Source organism: Alligator sinensis, unplaced genomic scaffold (genome assembly GCF_000455745.1).
Source record: "Alligator sinensis unplaced genomic scaffold, ASM45574v1 scaffold738_1, whole genome shotgun sequence".
In the NCBI taxonomy this organism is placed as follows: domain Eukaryota; kingdom Metazoa; phylum Chordata; order Crocodylia; family Alligatoridae; genus Alligator; species Alligator sinensis.
This window is the reverse complement of record NW_005842382.1, coordinates 1,175,062-1,196,029: the sequence shown is the minus strand read 5'-3', so window position 1 is coordinate 1,196,029 and position 20,968 is coordinate 1,175,062. Positions and strand designations below refer to the sequence as shown.

Below are 20,968 nucleotides of genomic sequence, written 5' to 3'. Positions count from 1 at the left end.
GCCCCTCCACTGGGCATTCCCACCCCCCACACAACCTCATCAGCTGCCCCACAGGACCTGCCAGGCTGCAGGCTGCACCCACTGAGAAGCCCCACACTATAGGACAGTCTGGGGCAGGGGAGCTGCAGCCTGGGATGAAAGCCCCATCCCTCCTCCAGTGTCAGCCATGCTGCAGCCCTGCCACAGCCTTGTGGGTGGAGTGGACTGGGAGCCACAGAGGCTGTGCCAGACAGGGCTGATGGGCATCACAGGATGGTTCCAGCCATGCAAGGGGGAGGACTCGCTTGACACCCACAGGGAACTTGGGGCAGGCCTGGCTCCCCAGCAGGGGCGTGGAAGAGGTGTCAGGCTGCAGCTCTGCCCAGGAGGCATTGGGCAGCCCCAATGCTCTGACCCCCTCCAGGCTGGCTTCAGCAAAGCACTGATGCCAGGAGCCATACTCTGTCATTCCCAGAACACAGCAGGGGTCTCCAATGGGGGTGGGAGAGGGAGGGGAAGAAGGCTGCTGTTTTTCTTCCCCACTTCCTTCTCAGCTGGCCTGCTGGGCAGAGAGAATGTCACAGTATGATCCACCCAGCTCCTGGCTGCAGGGAAACCCGCAGTCCACACCTGGGACTTCAGTTCAGGTCTGCCTGGCTGGAGTGTAGCAGCCCCTGCCAGGCTTTTCCCCACTACTTGCCACTCGAGCAGCTGGGATATGGCCATACACCAGCCCTGGGCCAGCTCCCTGAAGTGAAGGGGAGAGGGGGATCCCTCCTCCCCTTCGCCTCAGGGGGCCAGCCTGGGCCGGCACGTGGTCATGCCTCTGCTGCTCCAGTGGCAACCTGGGGGGAAGTGGGGGGAAGCCCAGCAGGGGCTGCTATGCCCCTGCCAAACAGAGCCCAGCTGGGGCCTCATGCTGGTGGGAGGCGGGGTCCCACCTCTGGCCCAGGCTGGCATCTGACCACACCCCTGCTGCTCAAGAAGCCAGTGGGAAAAAGCCTACCAGGAGCTGCTTACCCCCCCTCTCTCCAGGTACACCCTGGCTGGGAACCATGCGGGATTAAACTCCTCCCCAGTCAGACTCAGTGGCCTCCCGGGGCCTGGCCATGTTCAGCTCGAGCAGTGAGGGGGGAAAGACCTGAAAGGCATCTCTGCCAGGTTCCCTCCAGCTTTCCTGCTATTGCCAAAGGGAAGGGAGGGCTTGCTGTAGCACCCTTGTGGTCTGTGCCACTGCAGGCATGTGACTGCATTTCTGGAATCAAAAGTGAATGTCTATTCACTTGCTTCTCAGTTCAATCTACGCAGTTTAGACTAACCTGCAAAAGACTTAATCAGTTCAGGCTCAGGCTTTTTGAATGTCTGTACTTAGCACTACAGTGGTTGCTAGTACACGCTTCACGCGTGTGGTTGTGTGGGGACGGGGGGGGGGGGGGGGGGGGCGCAGTTTTAACTGAGCCAAAAGAACCATTGAATGAACTGACTAAAGAAGCAGACGTGCAACTGGTACACTGCTGTACCCTCACTTTCTGAAGTAATTTTACCATGGAGTGGAGTGACCTAGACCAACATAAAGATGTACATCATGCACCCACTCCCCTTTTACTACAGAGTAATTTACTCCATAGCAAACATATCAAGTGTCTGCACTGACTAAACATAAAACAATATACAGTGAAGCCTCATAGGCACTAAACTTTATAGCTAGATAATTTTGAAGGCAAGATTCTTCCTAAGATACACACAGGAAAGGATGAACATAAAATGTAGAAGACTAAAAATAAGATGCATACTACAAAGTGCAAATGAACCTTTTTAGAGAAGAACCCAAGATTGAGGGGAAAAGATTCCTGTAGACAGGCAGATGAGATGCTCAATTATTAGGATAAACTGTTTAACGCCACAAGAACAAAGAGATTGTAGTACATTACACGTCTAAGTTTTATACAGGGATAAATATTATAGCAGACATATAATGCAAATAATTTAAATAGTATAATATCATAATGCATAGTACATAAGACATATTGAAGTTGCATAAGCAGCCTTGTTAACAAAAGGTTCAACTTAGAAGTCTTAGGATTCTCCTAATGTACTATGATGAAATTTAGAACTGCTCCTTGAATAAAGAAGAGCTATATGCTTATATGGTATATTTGATTCATGGGGTCTGTGCCTTTTGTGTAAATAGGATCTTGAAAGCTGTTTAATACCATAGCTGTAATTTCATTTTTCATAGGCACCACAATGCCTTCAAAAACCTCTGAGCAACATAAACCCTATTAAGAAAGATTCAACATATTTCAGGAAACTTGTCAAGATTTTTTCAATTCACAATAGTTTTCAAATCAATAAGCTGTCTACATATTGTTTATATAAATGACTGTTTCTCTATTAAAGGAAAAAAATAAATAAATAAAAATTGCTGCTCCATCCTTCACCCTGGATTTTTAAATGTCCACTCATCCACACTCCATAGCATTTGCTAGTGTAACTCTAGCTATGTTCCACTACATAATAAAAACTAGATAATTCTGTATTGTGACCATCTTTAAAAGTTAAACCCTTACATTAAGTTCTGGCAAAGAATAATTTTACATTTTAAAAAGGCTACGGGAAAATATCATAAAAGGCAAAGCTTATTACACCAATACCCTGAAGACTGAATGCGTACCACTCTTCAACAAATTCAAATATTAGCCAAAAAGTTAGCAAAAGTGTAAAAACAGATCTTGAGACAACCTGTGGAAGTCTTTCAGTTTACTTCAATAAGCACTGATCAGGATTAGGCTCATTAAAAAATAAAATAAAACCTTTCACAAATCTTTGCTGTAATACTGAGAAACAGAATTATGACGCTTTCTTTTTGGTTAGGCAGGCTGAAATATTTTATGAATACAGTTTCCTGTCCTGTAAGGTACAGTACTATAACCACAAAAGAAGCTGTAGCTGATGAACAGTCTAACATTCAAGTCCAATAGAAGAAATAAACACACTTCATAAATTTTAAAGAATACAGTATTTAAATTAACATTTTCTTATTTAACTCAGGAACTTACTATGTTCTTGCCATGACTACATTCAATGTTTTTAATACATTGCGTGCGTACATTTTTCAACTACAGCAACCCTTCCCCCCCCAAACACACACACACAGACACAACAGCGAATGTTATAAGATTTAATAACTGCCCTACCCTCTTTTGCAGAACTATTGGAGTAACTGTAGGCAAAGTTACCCTTCTTGCATACAAGTTCATGTCTGCTCTTCACAGAACTAGATTAACAACCTGCGTTCAGGTCATACATGAAATAAAGCAAGTCCTTGGCAGGATTCCCTGAAGCTTCAGTTCTCAGACCCAAATACCTTAGAGTCAGTGAAAAGAAACAGCTAAGAATGCAATAAATGTCATTCTGTTTATATGATCCCAATCCTACCCAAAGCCAATAAAGGGTGACTCTGGGATAGAGCTAACTAGGAACCAACCAATCAAAGAGCTTGAAAACCTTTCCTTTGTCCTTGGAAACGCATTCTGATACTTTTGTTTAAGATATTTAAAGAACCAGATTAACATGCATTTAAATCACTCTGAATTGTCTCCTCTCTCCACCTCTCCTTCTCTTCTCCTCAATATTGAAGAAAGTAGCAGTGTAATTCTCTGCCGCCTTTGCTGGTAATTCTGGCTTTTCATTAGAGTGTGCAATTTATATGAGCTAAAAAATATTTATACATCTGCAATTTTTTCAAAATGTGCTCATTTGAGATATGTTTGTCTTCAAACTTAAAACAAGGTGGATTATTCAGTAGACGTGATTAGAGCTGTAAAATGAGATAGATTTTTTTAAAGGATTTCAGATATTACTTGAGTGTGAATAACAAGGTAAATCTACAACAATAGCTCATATCAAGAGTTCATAAAATTCAAACAATGATGCAACTATTGCAGTCTTTAAAAAAACTAGTATAAGTAAATTATTTAGCACATGCCTTATGAGCTGTGTACATATCCTTGAAGTGTCCAGAGCTGACTTGGCAAATTCCACAGCAGTCCATGCCAAAACTACCTTATCTTTCTTGATAGTGATTTTTTCTTGGAATAATTGGAAGATGAAAACAGCCATTAATGCTCAGAATAGGGTAAGGGAAAAAATACTACAGGCCACAATAAAGAAATAAATTCTGCTGAGTTGAGTAGAAGCAGTTCTACAATCTCAGTACAAGAGTTTTTTAAGTTACGAATTATGTGCAACAGGCCACTGGTACCTATATGGGTGAAACTAGATGCCAGAATTCAATGTACTTATTCTTGTACTGACCATGGTGATGAAGCCCAGAAGTAAAGTAGATTTAAGCACATTCCTGTAAGTTTGGATAGACTAGGCCCAGATCTGGGCCTCAAATACTCATTTGTAAAAAAAAAAATAAAAAATAAAAAATAAAAAAAAATACAAAATAAAAAATACTGCAAATTAAAAATCAAATAATGTAACCTGGTATATGTTTGTGCTGAAATCTACAGCTGTCACAAAATATTGTCAACTAAGAAGAATTACTAGTGAACATTTTCCTGAATTTTCTGTTGTCCTTGATTATGACAGGAAGGAAGAAAATACCTACCAAACGTTGATGTTAAATCCACAGAGAGGTCCAATTTGGAGACAGTTAACTTTTTATCCCATTCATTTTAAATAACAGTCTTTGAATAAAGACATTAAAAACTTAATAATGGCAGCATAAAAATGTAGCAAAAATAATTCTGCTGACTCATAAATAAATGTTTAGTTTTATGCTTGGCTGATTTTGCAATGAGGCTACAGAAATGCCAAATCCTTGGTAATTATCCAGTCTCCTAAATATAAGGTATATAACTCTGTCCCAGGGGAATGGAAACGAGGGGATGGGAGACCCCTCCCACAGCAGGACCTGGGGTGGAGACAGCCCATCCCAGCAAGGGAAACCCTGAAGACAGGGTGAACTTACCTTTACCAGGGAGAGAAGGGACAAACAAGCCATGCCAGGATGGAACACCCATGCGGTTCATCAGCTGCTTTTGTCTCTGGCTAAAAGTAGTGCAGGTGAATAGATCACATGAGAACACCGCCCAGCAAAGATAAAAGCTGGTGGTGAGGAAAAAGCTGGAGAGGCACTGCAGGGAGCAGGCTGTGATTGCTTCCGGCACTGGGCAAGGACGGCACCAGCAGCCACTGAGGGACCCAAGGGAGGACCCACTGGAGGGGTCCGTGAACAGTTAAAGAGATGAGGACGGCATCAAGGGACTATGGAGCCACAGATGTTGGAGTTGTGAGTGGGGAAGGCTAAGACCCCACTCCCCTTTTCTTTCCTTGCTAAGTTGCTCTTTTATGGATTACCCTAAAGTGCCCTAAAAAAAAGGATTAGGGCCAAAGGGCGATGCTCAGGGAACAGGAGTGGCTGGGGCAGCACTGCGAGCAGCAAGGCAGCCAGGAAAATCAGGCATAGCAACAGGGACAGTTGAACATCCCAAAGAGACCTAGGACAGGGAAACATCACTAGGGACCCTGCAAACAAGGAGGGCCCAGGAGGCAACATCAGAGGGCAAGCCAATCAACCACCAAGTGGCCATCTTAAGGGCTGGCATGTGGCTGGGGTATAGGGGAGATGGAGCCCCAAGAATAGCCACTTGAAAGTGCAACCAACCCATAAGGGGCTACAAGAGGGAGCCCCACCACTGAAAGGAAGACCCAACTCATGGCAGGCAAGTTTCAGGGTTTCCATCGGGGAGAACGCAAGACCTCGCCAAGACCACAGAAACAAATGCTGCAGCCAACCTGAGGTGCACACTCCAAGGCGGCAAGGGAGCTCCTGTACAAGACCAGGTGGGCACAAACTCATTTACTTGAATGTCTCTGCTTACCTTGAGAGCCAGGTAAAAATATTCTTTACAATTTTGCGAGGATATAAGCTTATACTGTAGTTCAAATTTTATTTTGAATTCTGTAACACCTATCATAAACACCCTATTCCCCTACTACAGAGCTTATAGAATGGCAACAATAATGTTAAGTGTTTATTTTTTTTCACCTTTTACTCCAATTAAGAATGTTTATTTCCTATGGGAACATCTCCCCCGCCCCCCCCCGGACACAAACTTCCACAACGCAACTTTAAAACTTTTCAGTAAATCCTGAGACAAACCTGGGGTTCTAGGGCCTGATTCTGCAATCACTTTACTCATGATAATAAGTTACTTATCCATTATTTGCAGGATTTGTAAACACCAATGACAGCTCTTGCTCTTGAATATGACAGAAAGAAAAAACAATAATAGCAAGCCCAGTACATTTCATCAATGGCTATTTTGGGAAAGAATAAAAATAACCCAAACCATGTTAATCTTACCCTTGGGTACTGAAGTTCCTTGTCTGATGCAAAGCCTTGTCCTACATATATGCAAGGTGAAGCAAAAGATTATTTCTCTCAACGAAGTTAGCTATACTTTTTTATTTTTTTATCTAGGTAGGTGTACCAACCACATCTACTACGATGTTTTCTTACTTCCCAAAGAGTTTGTGTGCTTTTGAACTTATAATGGATTGAAAAGCCTTTATTCAGACGATTATCTTTTTTTGAAAACACACATACGCACATGGAAGGCTGTGTTCTGAAGAGGATGCTAAAGGGGGTGGGGGGGGAGGGAAGGACTGTGGGGTATTAAGGCCTCTCAATTTCCACAAGCACCATTGTGGGGGATGGACTTGGCTTCTAGTTCCAATCAGCCCTCAGTTTAAAAGTCAAGACAAATCCTGTTCATCTTCATCAACATCACTAACAATACCACTAAAGGCTTAATTACATTTTCAGTGACACAAATATGATCCCTTGGTTTTTTACAGGTTATAGATGTAAAAGATTTGGCCCTGGAACACCAGCTTTATGTTGACAATGCACAAGAAAGGAATAGAATCCAACCCACGCACTCTTAGCTGTGTTGGCTCTCTAGGGCTAACATGCTTGTGCAGCTTTTCACTCCTATTTTTGTCACCAACGTAGCAGCTATGACTCTGCATATATTGAGCAGGAAGGTGTCAGTACTTTTCAGAGACCTGAATTTATATCATGTTAAACAATATGTTATGGATATTCTGAGAAAATCTGTTATGGCTTTTTTTTTTTTTTTAATGATTAACCTATTTGGGGAGCTCTAAAACCTGTTGAAATGCATAACAAAAGTCAGAAAATACAAGCAAGTGTTTTGACAGCAGCACATGCTATAAATATATCTTTTAGTGGAGTAAGGATGGTCCTTCAGTTGAGTCACTGGGTGAAACAAGATCTTGATTCTATTCTTGGTTCTGCCAAAGTGGGCTAGTAAGTTTTGTGACTCCATTTTTATATCTCTAGAACAGAGATAACATTGTTAAGCAGTTAAATCATTAGTTTTCAGAACACCTTTCAGACTCTTAACAGAACTGTTACTTAAACTATTCAAGTCAAATCTTACATACTGTATTTACTCAAATATAAGATGACCCTGAATATAAAATGACTTCCCAATAATTAGATTCTGTATATGGAAAACTTACAAATTTGATTCAATTTTTCAGGTGTAGTAGTTTCACAGTTGCTACGGTCAGGAGGGACCTGAACAGATCATCTAGCCTGACCCCCTGCCACAGGCAGAAATGAATGCTGGGTTCACAAGACCCCAGACAGGTGACCATCCAACCTCCTCTTGAATTTGCCCAAGGTAGGGGCAAGGACCACTTCCTTAGGAAATTGATTCCAGATTTTGGCCACCCTAACTATAAAATATTGCCTTCTGATCTCTAACCTAAACCTATTCTCCATCAGCTTATTACCATTGTTCCTTGTCCCCCCAGGTGGTGCTGGAGAGAAAAGGGCTCTGCCTATTTGCTGTTGATCTCCCCTGATGAGCTTGTAGGCAGCCACAAGTTCCCCCCTCAGTATAGAATCTGATTGTTGGAGGTTTGCCTTGAATTTGTCCCCCTCCCACTGTTACAACAGGGCAAGTAAATCTGGAGGGTCAGGTAGCCCCCTTGCTCTCTGAGCTCCCCCTAACTTCTGCCCGCTACAGCCCTTTCTCCCCCTGCTTATTATCAGACCCTGCTCTCCCCAAGCACATGGGGCATGTCTACACATGCATATTTAATGTGCATTAGCCTGATTTAAGGTGCATTAAAGGCATGTGTCTATATGTGTTCACCCTTCATGTGCCTTAAAAAATGGTGATTTGAGGCTATTTGAGCCTAAATTTGATACCTGCATAAAGCAGGTATCAAATTTATATAAACATAGTTAAATTGCATTAGTGAACATGTGGACATGCTAATATGCATTAATGCAATGTGTGCCCATTGACTTGGGACTACATTTAGTCCCAAGTCAGTCCGCACACCCACTTTAATGCACATTAGCACGTACACATGTGTACACGCACATGGAAATGAGGGGCAAATTTGAAGACACTGACCTTGAAATAAACATACTTGTAATAATTTGCACAAAAATATTACAGGTACCCATAGACTTAATTTATACAGAACTGATGCATTTTACTTTTTTTGAAATTGCTGCAAGTTTAGCACAGGTACTCCATAAACAAACTTTTAAGCAGCACTTTTGTACCTACTTATGTACATAGTACAAACTATGCATGATATTAGTCCAAAGCCAGAAAGATCATGATTTACCCTATAGTTTATTGGGCTGGGTCCCAGCAGAGTCAACAGTGTTTAAAGTCATGGTGACCCTATAGCTCAGCACTGTTCAGTGTGTGCGTGTACTCCAGATACCCATCACAAAAGATCTATGTGCTAATTAGCCCTCCACTCATAACTGAAACCAGGTGTTCTTGTCATGAGTCCTAGAATCCTCCAATAATTTATATGCAGATGAGATGCAAGGCAACCTGATCCAACTTCACCTCATGGAAGGTGGGGCCACACTGATTATGTGTGGCATGCTACAAGATGTGGAATGACAGAGGGGTTCTGGGTGAACTGTTTGGGGCCCTGTTTGGTGACATCTGCCAGACATTTAAGGCTGATGAAGAAACAGGAATCATTAGAAATGGTAAAGAAAGGCACAGCTCAGCTGTGGGAGTGAAGAGGAAGTTGAAATATATTAAGTGTAGTGGTTCAGTACGACTTGAAGAAGAGTTGGTGCTGAGGGGGACTGTGCACAATGTACACTACCATGCATCTTAGATGGGCTGCACTAACCTTTCCTTACACTAGGTCCTATCAGCATCACTGCCTTTTTGGCTACGATCAAATGTAACATTTTTGGCACAAAGGGGAGGGTGTCAAGGCTAGCTCTGGCCCTGCCGGTGCCAGCCTGATATTGCAGTATCTCCAGACTTGTGACAGTTCCCTGAGGAGGGAACACCTTCCTGTTTTGTTTTGTTTTTTTTAAGGACCTCACATAGCAAAAAAGTTCCCTATCAGCGGGCATTTTTTACACATAGTCCTGACGCAGTGCTGGGCACTTTTAATTAGCGAGCCGCACTAATTAATAGTGCCTGTATGTCACACGCATCAGAGGTGGACTGCACCTCTGCACCGAGAAAGTGGCAGTGATGTGCTTTGAACAAAATCACACTGAAAGTGTTTTAGTTCAAAACGCACTATCGCCATGGAGATGCACTGGACTGCTGATACACATGATGCATGAGGCTCCAGAGCACGTTAATTTGTGCGCTCCAACAGACTTGATTAATTGAGTCTGCTCTGACGTGCTGGATTGCCAGCACGTCGGAGTGGGCTTCCTGCACGTGTGTAAGCAGCATGTTTGCCCAATACAGGACATGTGTTTTATAATCATGCCCAGTTTAGCTGCATTCAATCAACTTCCATAATAACCATAAGCACATGCTGCTTTTGGCATCAGTCTAATGATGGACAACATATTTAATGAGGTCTCTTTGTATGCGAATGTAAGATAAGGGGCTTTTCCCCTCATGCTGATTGGGGAAGGGAGGCCTCATCTTGTAGTTAATTAAATATAGTACATGGTTTGACAAGTCTATTTGTTAAACACCTCATTTCTTTACAAGAGCCACAGAATGGTCAGTTATTCCAAATGTCTGTCTTTTAACTAGACAAATCAAGGTTATGCTATGAAGGTTATTGAGAAAGTACATACAGGAACCTTTGCATATTTCTGAAAATAGATTATCTTAACAAATTAAACATCAACTCTAAGTGTCTGGTTTCCATTTCCCCTCCCCACCCTCCAAGCCCTTTTCCTGGTAAAAGCAACTGGAATAAGGTCTTATACCCAAATTTAACATGCAGCATGATTTCAGATAGGGCTGGAATAATGATTAATGATTAATTCCCAGGCAGAAACAGCTCCATTAAAACAGGCTATATTAACCTGTAAAACAACATGTACAATATACCATTTGAACTCTAAACACCTAGGAAATTTAAGTCAAGGTTGATTTCCCCACACACGCATCTTCCACATATTTAACTTCTGCCTTAGTAAGAAATTAAACATGACAGAGCATAGAATTCTAACGGCACACTGTTTAATTATAGGACGATTACACCACATCCACCTTTCCAGCCTATGCTGGCAACACACTACATGTAACAAGCAAGACAAGTTAAGGACAAGCTATGATAGCCTTGAGATTCCAAACCTTGTGCTGAAAATTGTCTGCAAATGTAGCATTTGGTTGTTCTCGCTGGATTGCTAATAGCTTTCTGCTAGCACAACTACAAGCTATTTAACTAGGCAAAGGAACAAGATGTGCAGTTTGCATCTTGCTTACTTCATGTTACTAGAGAACCGATCTGAGTAAAGAGATAAGGAATAAGAGAGGTAAAAATTGGCAATTGCATGGCACCAGGGATACATGTGAAAGCAAGGCATACTAGCTATTTTCTTTCCTCTAGGAAAAGCCTCTACTATTTTGTACAGAGAGCTAATGATGCCATCTTTCTAAAATCCTTCTAAAATGTTATTTAAATGTCAATCTTACACTTCAAAAGTGAATGAAATTATCTTGTGAGCTAATTTCAACAACAGTTCTCATACATTTATACAAGGTCTGTGGGTTGCACTAGGAGATATATTTCTACAGTCTTAAAATGTATTTTCCTGTATCGTAGTGCTTAAGGTCGGAAGGGATCTAAACAGATCATCAGGTCCGACCCCCAGCCAAATATCTGTCCAGCCTCCTTTTGAAGACCCCCAAGGTAGGAGAGAGTACCACCTCACTTGGGAGCTTGTTCCAGAGCCTGGCAGCCCTAACTGTAAAGTAATGTCTCCTGGTGTCCAGCCTAAACCTTCTCTCTAACAATTTGTGGCCATTATTCCTAGTAACCCAGGGTGGTGCCCGGGGGAACAGAGCCTCCCCCCAATTCTCACTGGTTCCCCCCTGACTTTGTAAATGGCCACCAGATCCTCCTCTCAGCCTTCTCCTATGGAGGCTAAATAGGTTCAGGCCCTTGAGCCTCTCTTCATAGGGCCTGCCCCATGGCCCCTAAACTAAGCAAGTGGCCCTCCTGTGGACCCTCTCAATGCTAGCCACATCCCTCTTGAAGTACGGCACCCAGAACTGGATGTGGTAGTCCAACTGCAGCCTGACCAATACCACATAGAGGGGAAGGATCACCTCCCTGGACCTGCTTGTGAAGCATCTGTAGATGCATGACAAGGTGAGGTTAGCTTTACTAACTACTTCCTCACATTGGTGGCTCATGTTCATCCTGGAGTCAACAATGACTCCAAGATCCCTTTCTGCCACCATGTTGACAAGAAGGGTGCTCCCCAGCCTATAGGTGTGTTGCAGGTTCCTTCTCCCTAGATGCAGCACCTTGCACTTGTCTGCATTGAATTCCATCCTATTCTCATCCGTGCACCTCTGTAATTTGTCTAGATCTAGCTGGATTCTGTCCCTCCCCTCCAGTGTGCCCACCTCGCTCCACAACTTGGTGTCAAAGTTGTGGAGTACTCTACCTGGAACTGGGAGGAAGCAATGTATGTTGCAGGATGGAAACGTTTGGAAAGGTATAAGAAGCCATCAAATGAATCAAGTTGATAGCAGTCAGTCTAGTAAATCCACAACAGGAATGACATCTCCACTATTGGTGACCTTGTTGTAATATTTCTGATTTAAATGAGTTTGTGCTGTAATAATGTTATGTGCCTCAGTTTCTCTGACAGCCCCTTCTTTCCCTCTTCTATCTACCCTAAGAGACAGAATCCAGAGTTACCTGGCCCACATGACAGAAACACATCCATCAACAAGGAATTAAGTAGCCCTTCAGGCAGGCTTGGTAAAACCTGCTTTGCGTGCTTTGAAAGTGATACCCAGGAGGCATTAAGGGGTGGAGATAAGCATTTCAAGGGACACAGCAGCCTGAATAAGAGGTTGCTGGCCATAGAGCACCAGTCTGAGGAGAGACAACAGCAAAGCTTACTTTGGGGTGCTCAGGGCTGTGCAGACTAGAGGCTGGAAAGGAAGCGCCAAGCTTTTTGGAGTACTCAGGGCTCTGTGAATCATAGAAGTAGGGTCAGAAGGGACCTTGTAGATCTTCAGGTCCAACCCCCTGCCTTGGCAGGAAGAAAACTGGCCTAAAAGGCCCCCAGCCAGGTAGGCATCAAGCCGCTTCTTAAAGACCCCCAGGGTAGGAGCCAGCACCACCTCCCTTGGAAGTCGGTTCCAGATCCTAGCCGCCCTGACTGTGTAGTTCCTATGGATGTCTAATCTAAACCTACTCTCCAACAACTTGTGGCCGTTATTCCTTGTTATCTCGGGGGGCACTATGGGAAACAAGATCTCCCCCCAAACCCTTCTGGTCCCCCCTAGTGAGTTTATAGATGGTCACCAGGTCCCCCCTCAGCCTTCTCTTGTGAAGGCTGAACAGATTCAGGTCCCGTAGCCTCTCATTGTAGGGTCTGCCCTGCTGTCCCCGGATCATGTGGGTGGCCCTCCTCTGGACCCTCTCAATGTTGTCCACATCCCTCTTGAAGTGGGGTGCCCAGAACTGGACACAGCACTCCATCTGCGGCCTGACCAGTGTCACGTAGAGGGGGAGGGTCACCTCCTTGGACCTACTTGAGATGCACCTGTGGATGCACGATAAGGTCCGGTTAGCCCTGCTGACCGTGACCTCGCATTGTCGGCCCATGTTCATCTTGGAATCAATGATGACTCCAAGATCCCTTTCTGCCTCCGTGCTCTCAAGAAGGGAGTTTCCCATCTTATAAGTGTGTTGCTGGTTACTACTGCCCAAGTGCAGCACCCTGCACTTGTCAGTATTGAAACGCATCCTGTTTTTGTTAGCCCACCCTTGCAACCTATCCAGGTCTTAGACAGAGAGAGAATAGCTGAGGTAACCCTGTGGTGCCCAGGACTTTGTGAGACTGAGGACAGAGATACTACTTAATCCTTTGGAAGGGACAGGTTTTCCTTGCTCTGTAGCTTTTGCCCCCACGAAATGCCTTTACTGAAGAGAAGCCTTCTGCTCTGCTGTTTGATGCACCTCTTCCTTTGATGTTCCTCTTTCAAGAGATGAACTGGAAGGCAGTTCCCCAAGACTGGGCCTAAGGTCTCAGACTTTGAAGGAGCCAGGGCTCCCCCCATAACTCTAGAAGCCATGCCAATTAATGTACTAAGGGAAACCAGATAAGACTGGGGGTCCTAAACATGAACTCTCTTTGAGGAATCCATGATTAATAGACAAACAATATAATTTACCTAGAAAGAGAGAAAAACAGGCAGATCAGGAGGACTCAGACAACTTGGAACGCTAGATTTCTGAAGCTAAGATAGCTTGCATAGACATGGAAGCAAAGATTTACTTTTTATAAAGTACTAGCCAGCTTACTGATAAGAAAATGAAAGTATTGCTTTATACACTAGGCAGGGGGATAGAAGTGATCAGGGAGCCAGTGAACAGGGGCTGCAAACAGGGTAAGCAGTTTGCAGGCAGTTGCTGGGGGCAGGAGGAGAAAGGGAGAGAGAAGCCAGGCACCAGATCCTGCCCAGGGAAGCACAGCTGCCTGTGCCTTCGATTTGCTGACTGTTTGTTTGGTGGGTTGTGTGTGTTGGGGGTGTGTAATCCAATAAGCCGGGAATGATTGCTATCTGCCGATTGATTGCTGCCTAGGCCTGACAGAATCCCTAACTAAGGGGCAGAGCCCGTTCAGGCTCAGCAGGGTATAAAGAGGAGTCTCCCCAGGCAACCAGGGAGCCAGTGACCAGGGAATCAGCAGAGGGGCTGCAAACAGGGTAAGCAGTTGGCAGGACAGTTCATGCCCCTCCTCCCCCCTTTCTGAGGGGCAAGTCTTTCAGCTTGGCATGAGGAAGCAGGAAAAAAGGGAATCCTTTGGGACCAATGAGCAATAAATAGGCCAGCTTCCAGGCAAGTTCACTAGGGAAGGTCTGCTTGGAAGAAGAGCAGTAAGAGAGAGAAGGCAGATTAAGAGACCCAAGGAAATGGCTGGAGGATGTTGCAATGCCAGAGCCACTGCTTGCACCTGTGAGGTGTCTGTCCAGGCAGCACAACTAACCATTGATGCTTCCACCCAGGTCCAGGTTTGGCGCTGTGGGGACTGGGGCTTGCGCGGCCCGTCCAGGTTTGGCGCTGTGGGGACTGTGGCTTGCAGGCTCCTTCCAGTGATGGCCAGGTCGGGGAGTGCCTGGGTGTAAGCAGTGCCTCCTGGTGGTGTCTCTCAGGGAACAAGCAAGAAAACTACAGGAGGAGGTGGCAAGGCTCTGAAGCATCCTCTGCCATGAACAGTTCATTGATTTGATACTAGAGGAGACCTTCGGGACTGTGGAGGTAGAAATGCCAGTTGCACTACAGAAGAAGGGCCTGGACATCCATAGAGGGTGGAAGGTGGAGACTTGTGACTTTTGGCAGCAAGCAGAGATCTTCACCTCCACCTGCAGTGGTTTGCTCAGAGAACAGATATGCAGCCCTAGCAACATAGAGGGAGGAGCACGTTCCAGTGGTGGAAGAAGGTCAGGCCTCACCAAGGTGGTAAAGATCAAGACAACCACCACCAAAAAGAAGTGGTGGTACATGGTGGTGGTTGAAGAATCCCTTCTGCTGGGGATGGAGGGAGCCACCTGCTGACTTGACCTGTTGTCTCAGGAAGTCTGCTGCTTACCTGGGATATTCTTCCAAGAAGAAGGATTGTTTAGAAAGAGAAGGGATCCACTTGATAAAGAGTGGGAAAAGCATCTTCATAGACAGGCTCACAAATCTAGTGAGGAGGGCTTTAAACTAGGGTCGCCAGGGGATGGAGACCAAAGCCCTGAGGTATGTGGGGAAATGGGAGACCTAGAGGAAAAGCAAGCAAGAGGGGCAACAGGGGAGGTGCTCTCATACTTCCTGGGAAATCAGGGCAATCAGCTAGTTACCTCAGCTGCCTGTACACAAATGCACAAAGCCTGGGAAACAAGCAGATAGAATTAGAAGTCCTCGCACAGTCACAGCATTATGATGCGATTGGAATAAAAGAGACTTGGTGGGATAGCTTGCATGACTGGAGCACTGTTATGGATGGGTACAAACTAATCAGGAAGGACAAGCAGGGGAGAAGAGGAGCAGGAGGAGTAGCACTTCATATAGAAGAGCCCTATGATTGCTCAGAGCTCCAGTATGAAGCTGGAGATAAGCCTATTGAGAGTCTCTGGGTTAGGGTGAGATGGTAAGGCAACAAGGGTGATGTCGTTGTGGGGGTCTGCTATAGACCACCAGACAAAGAAGTGGTGAATGGGGCTTTCTTCAAACAGCTAGCCAAAGTTTCCTGATCACAGGCTCTGGTTCTCATGGGGGACTTCAATCACCCTGACATCTGCTAGGAATGTAATACAGCAGTATAGAGGCAATCCAGGAAGTTTTTGGAGAGTGTTGGTGATAACTTCCTGGTACAAGTGCTGGAGCGGCCAACTAGGGACCATGCTTTTCTTGACCTGCTGCTCACAGAGAAGAATTCATGGGGAATGTAATAGTGGACGGCAACTTGGGCAGCATTGACCATGAGATGACCGAGTTCAGGATCCTGAGGAAAGGAAGAAGTAGAACAGCAGAGTATGGACCCTGGACTTCAGAAAAAGATATTTCAACTCGCTCAACAAACTGATAGGCAGTTAGGCTGGATCCCCTAAGAAGCTAGCCTGATGGGGAAAGGAATCCAGGAGAGCTGGCTGTACTTTAAAGAAACCTTACTGAGAGCACAGGAACAAACCATCCCAATGCACTAGCAAAGGAAGATTAGCAAATATGGCAGAAGCCCAGCTTGGCTTAGCAGACCTCTTCAGTAAGCTAAAAAACAAAAAGGAAGCTTATAAGTAAAAACTTGGAAGAACTAGGGAGGAGTATAGGAGTACTGCTTGCACATGTAGGGATAAAAATCAGGAAGGCCAAAACAGAACTGGAGTTGCAACTAGCAAGGGACATGAAGATTAAACAAGAAGGATTTCTATAAGTATGTCAGCAATAAGTGGAGGATCAGAGAAAGTGCGTATAACTTTACTAAACGGCGGAGACAGAGGATGCAGAGAAACCTGAAGTACTCAATGCCTTTTTCACCTCAGTCTTCACAGGTGATGTCAGCTCCCAGACTACTGCTCCTGGCAGCACATTTTGGGGAGGAGGTGAGCAGCCAACAGTACTGAAAGAACAGGGTAGAGACTATTTAGAAAACCTGGATGCATACAAGTCTATGGGGCTGGACTGGATGCACCCAAGGGTGCTGAGGGAGTTGGCCAATGTGACTGGAGAGCCACTATGTTTCAAAACTCATGGCAATTAGGAGGTCCCGGACAACTGGAAAAGGGCAAACATAGTGCCCATCTTTAAGAAAGGGAAGAAGTAGGAACCAGGGAACTGCACACTGGTCAGCTGCACAACAAGTCCTGGAAAAATCATGGAGCAGGTCCTCACTGAATCCATTTCTAAGCACTTTGAAAAGAAGATGATTAGGAACAGTCAGCATGGGATTTACTAAGGGCAAGTCATGCCTCGCCAATCTGATTGCCTTCTGCAATGAGATGACTGGATCTGTGGATGCAGGGAAACCAGTGGAAGCAATATACCTTGACTTTAGCAAGGATATAGGTTTTAGCCATGTTGGTCTACAGGCAAAAAATATGCAGAACTTTTGGCAGAGGTTATATCTTTTAATAGACCAACTAAATAAAAACTAGCTGCTCTGAAATGAAAATTTCAAATTTTTTACAAAAAAGAAGCAAAACTCTAACACCCAGAGACCTGGAGAATTCCAACCCTGCTCCAGCCCATTGTTTGAGCTGCATTTGCATACCTGAAAAACAGGCTCCACACTACAGCACTACCTCAACCAGGAGGCTCATTCCATCTGCCTCTCTCCTGTATAATAGAAAACATCTTACCAAGAAGGAAGAAAAAATTTTTAAAAAAATATATCAACACCCAGTTTACCATCAGACAACTTGGAGGTAAACAGACTGCTTGAACTTTTATTTTAGCTTACCTTGCATAGAAGGAAGGAACTTTTCCGCCCAGAGGAAACTATAACAGCCTTTTTTCCCTCTCCTGTGCCTTATGAATTTTAATTTCTACTTAGGAGAAATGTTACAATCTGTGCTTTCTCTTTTGCCTGAGGAAGGGTGCGTGAGCCTGAAAGCAAGGAGCAACTCACACAAAAGACTCTCACAGACCCAAGGGAACAGACTTCCAGCCTCAAAATTCCCCTGTGCAAAAGGAAACTTATTTTCTACCCAAGAGGATTTTTACCACCTTGGAATTGTCCTCAGCCTGAAGAAGGGTGCGTGTGCCTGAAAGCTTGCAAGGAAAAATAATTTTTTGCAATTTCTTAGTTGGTCTGCCAAATGTTCTACATATTTTTTTGACTTCAGCAAGGCTTTAGATATGGTCTCTCTCAACGTTCTTGCAAGCAAGTTGAGGAAGTATGGGTTGAATGAATAGACAGAATGAACAGACAGGTGAATAGAAAACTGGTTGGATCATCAGGCTCAGAGAGTAGTAATCAATGGCTCAATGTCTAATTGGCAGCTGGTATCAAGTGGGGCTGGGATCAATCCTGGGGCTGGTTTTGTTCAGTATTTTCACCAGTGACCTGGAGGATGGGATAGAGTGTGCTCTCAGCAAGTTTTCAGATGACACCAAGCTAGGGGGGAGATATGCTGACATGGCTAGGATTCAGAGAAAATCCTGGAAGATTTTCAACAAATTGGAGTACTGGGCCAAAAGAAATCTCATGAGGTTTAAAAAGGATAAGTACAAAGTCCTGCATTTATGGCAGAACAATCCCATGCACTGGTACAGGCTGGGGACTGACTGGCTAAGCAGCAGTTCTACAGAAAAGGACCTGGGGGTTACAGTGGACAATAAGCTGAATATGAACCAACAGTGTGTCCTTGTTGCAAAGAAGGCTAATGGCATACTGGGCTGCATTAGTAGGAATACTGCCAGCAGATCAGGGAAGTGATTCTTCCCCTCTATTCGGCACTGGTGAGGCCACATCTCGAGTACTGTGTCTAGTTCTGGGCCCTCCACTACAGAAAGGATGTGGATAGATTGGAAAGATCCAGAGGAGGGCAATGAAAATGGTTAGGGGGCTGGGGGGCATGACTTATGAGGACAGTCTGAGGGAACTGGGCTTATTTAATCCACAGAAGAGAAGACTGAGGGGGGATTTAATAGCAGCCTTTCACTACCTGAAGGGTGGTTACAAAGAGGATGGAGCTAGACTGTTCTCAGTGGTGGAAGATGACAGAACAAGGAGCAATGGGCTCAAGTTGCAGCCAGGAAAGTTTAGGTTAGATATTAGGAAAAACTCTTTCACTAGGAGGATAGTAAAAATACTGGAACAAGTTACCTAGAGAGGTTGTGGACTCTCCATTCTTGGAGGCCTTTAAAACCCATCTAGAAAAAGCCTTGGCTGGATGATCTAATTGGGGATGATATTGCTTTGATCAGGCGGTTGGACTAGATGATCTCCTAAAGTCCTTTCCACCCTTAATTTTCTATGATTTTATAATTCTACAATTCACCATCCCCCTTGCCACCTGTCCTAAACTCTGACCAAGGAGTGTCTGCCCCTGCCCAACCCACCCTCACCTCCCAACCCACAATCCTCTGTAAAAGAAAACAAAACATTTCCCCCCAAACAAATTTCCTCCCTTCCTTATCCCTTCTCCCACTCCTGTATGACAAACAGCGGAGTCCCTCCACTCCCTCACTGTCCACCTATGACCCGTACCCTGTCTCATTCAAAAGGGGGTATGGCTGAACCCCAAGCCCATTTGTTATGTTAGTCCCTTTCCTACACGGCAAATGCACTGTTCAATTTTTTAAAAAAAAGAATAAAACCAAACATACTCCCTTCCCCCTGTCTTTGGCCCTGCTGAAGGGCGACCACAAAGGCATCACTCTTCAGCAGTGTCCATCCCAGGATGACCTGCAGTTCCTTTTAAAGTCACAGGCTGACTGTGACCTTTCCTTCCCAGCTTGGCTGTCCATTTGCCTGCTCAGCATCCCACCCTTTTCTCTACAAGAAGGGGGGTTGGGAGTCTAGCTGTGTCAATAGTTTTATGTTGTTACCCAGAATAGGGTTAGCAGGAATCATAATATCAGTGTAAACAGAATCCTATTCAAAACTTCACAAGCTAAATAACTTACAACCACCTTGAAGGATATATTTGATGTCTTACCACATTATATGTTCCACTAACATGCTGTTTACTCAGGTTAGAAACTGTACTGGCATGGAGTTAAACTTATACATACACAACTTAATTCCCTGGCAGCTCAGAGCTTACACAGGGTAAACACAAACATAAAACAGAACCCAAGACCCCAGCATCAATTAATACAGAGGCCCCATTTTTTTCTTCACAGATGCAGATGCAAGAGAAGCACCAATTCCCTACCCCATTCTTCAGGCAGCGCATACAATTTCTCCTTCATAGCTCTCAGTTCACTCTCTTTCCAAAAGCTGGTTCAGGGCTTACATGAAACCAATCAATAATGGTAGCAGAAGAACTTCTGAAGCAGACAGCAGATATCTGACTGTCAAGTGTATACACATCAGGGCCAGAGACAGACATTCAAGAAGCCTGAGCCTGAATTGATTCAATCTGTGCAGGTTAGTCTAACCTGGCTAAGCTGAACTGGTTTGAAACCAGACAGACATTCTCTCTAGACTGAGGAAATGCAGGCACATGCCTGCAGTGGCTTTGGCTAGAAGCCGGGGGTTGGGCAGTGCTAGAGCAGCCCTCCCTTCCCTTCTGCAGGGAGCTGAGGCGGGTGTGGCCAAGCCCCAGCAGGACGCTCTCATTAGGGATGTCTGCCTGCACACATCCCAGGCTTTGCCTACTGGCTGCTCAAGAGGTCGGAGGGTTCCCAGCCCCCAGCTAGCACTCTGAGGCAAGGGTGTGTGTGTAGTGCATGCATCTGTTAATGATACAGAGCTTTTCAATCTCCCTTCCTGCTTCCTCATACTTTCTGTAGCAAACTGACAGGTGAGCAAACCAGCCAGGAGGCTGATAACGGTCTTTATCACCCGATTAGCAAAACAGTAGCTTCTGTCCACATTACTTCAAACTTCTTAAACAGCTTACCAGCTGACCTGTTGGTTAGCTCCAAAAGCCCTACGCGGTCACTAGTCTGTCTGCCTATCCCAGTGAAAGTGGAGAGAGAGAGACATACATAGACACCTCTCCGCACTAGCTAGCAGACCACGTGCTGGCTACAGTCCCTGGTGTTGCGGAGAGAAGGAAGGAATCTCTGCTTAAGCAGCAAGTGGTGAAAGGAGGAGAAAGGGGAGAGGGAGGGGGGACATGGGGAAGCCAGCAGACCCTGCTTTGCCTGCAAGTCTCTGCCGAGCTCCAGCCATAGAGCAGAGGGGAGGGGCCAGCCCTGCTGCAGAGCAGAGTGCCCCGACTAGCCTAGAGAGCATGCTGGGATGCTGGGGGATTTAACTTCAACCAGAAAGGAGTCTGGAACAGACACTGCA

At 44.9% G+C, this 20,968-nt stretch overlaps 1 protein-coding gene across 1 annotated transcript in view; it reads right to left on the bottom strand.

The window, feature by feature from the left end:
* Positions 1 to 3,352, bottom strand: part of GRB14 (growth factor receptor bound protein 14) — a 100,210-nt gene extending 96,858 nt beyond the window's left edge. Inside the window, exon 1 of the mRNA XM_014522644.2 lies at positions 3,177 to 3,352. Coding sequence (XP_014378130.1) covers positions 3,177 to 3,239 — 63 coding nt within the window. The 5' untranslated portion in view covers positions 3,240 to 3,352. The remainder of the gene's footprint in view (positions 1 to 3,176) is intronic.
* Positions 3,353 to 20,968: the final 17,616 nt, after the last annotated feature.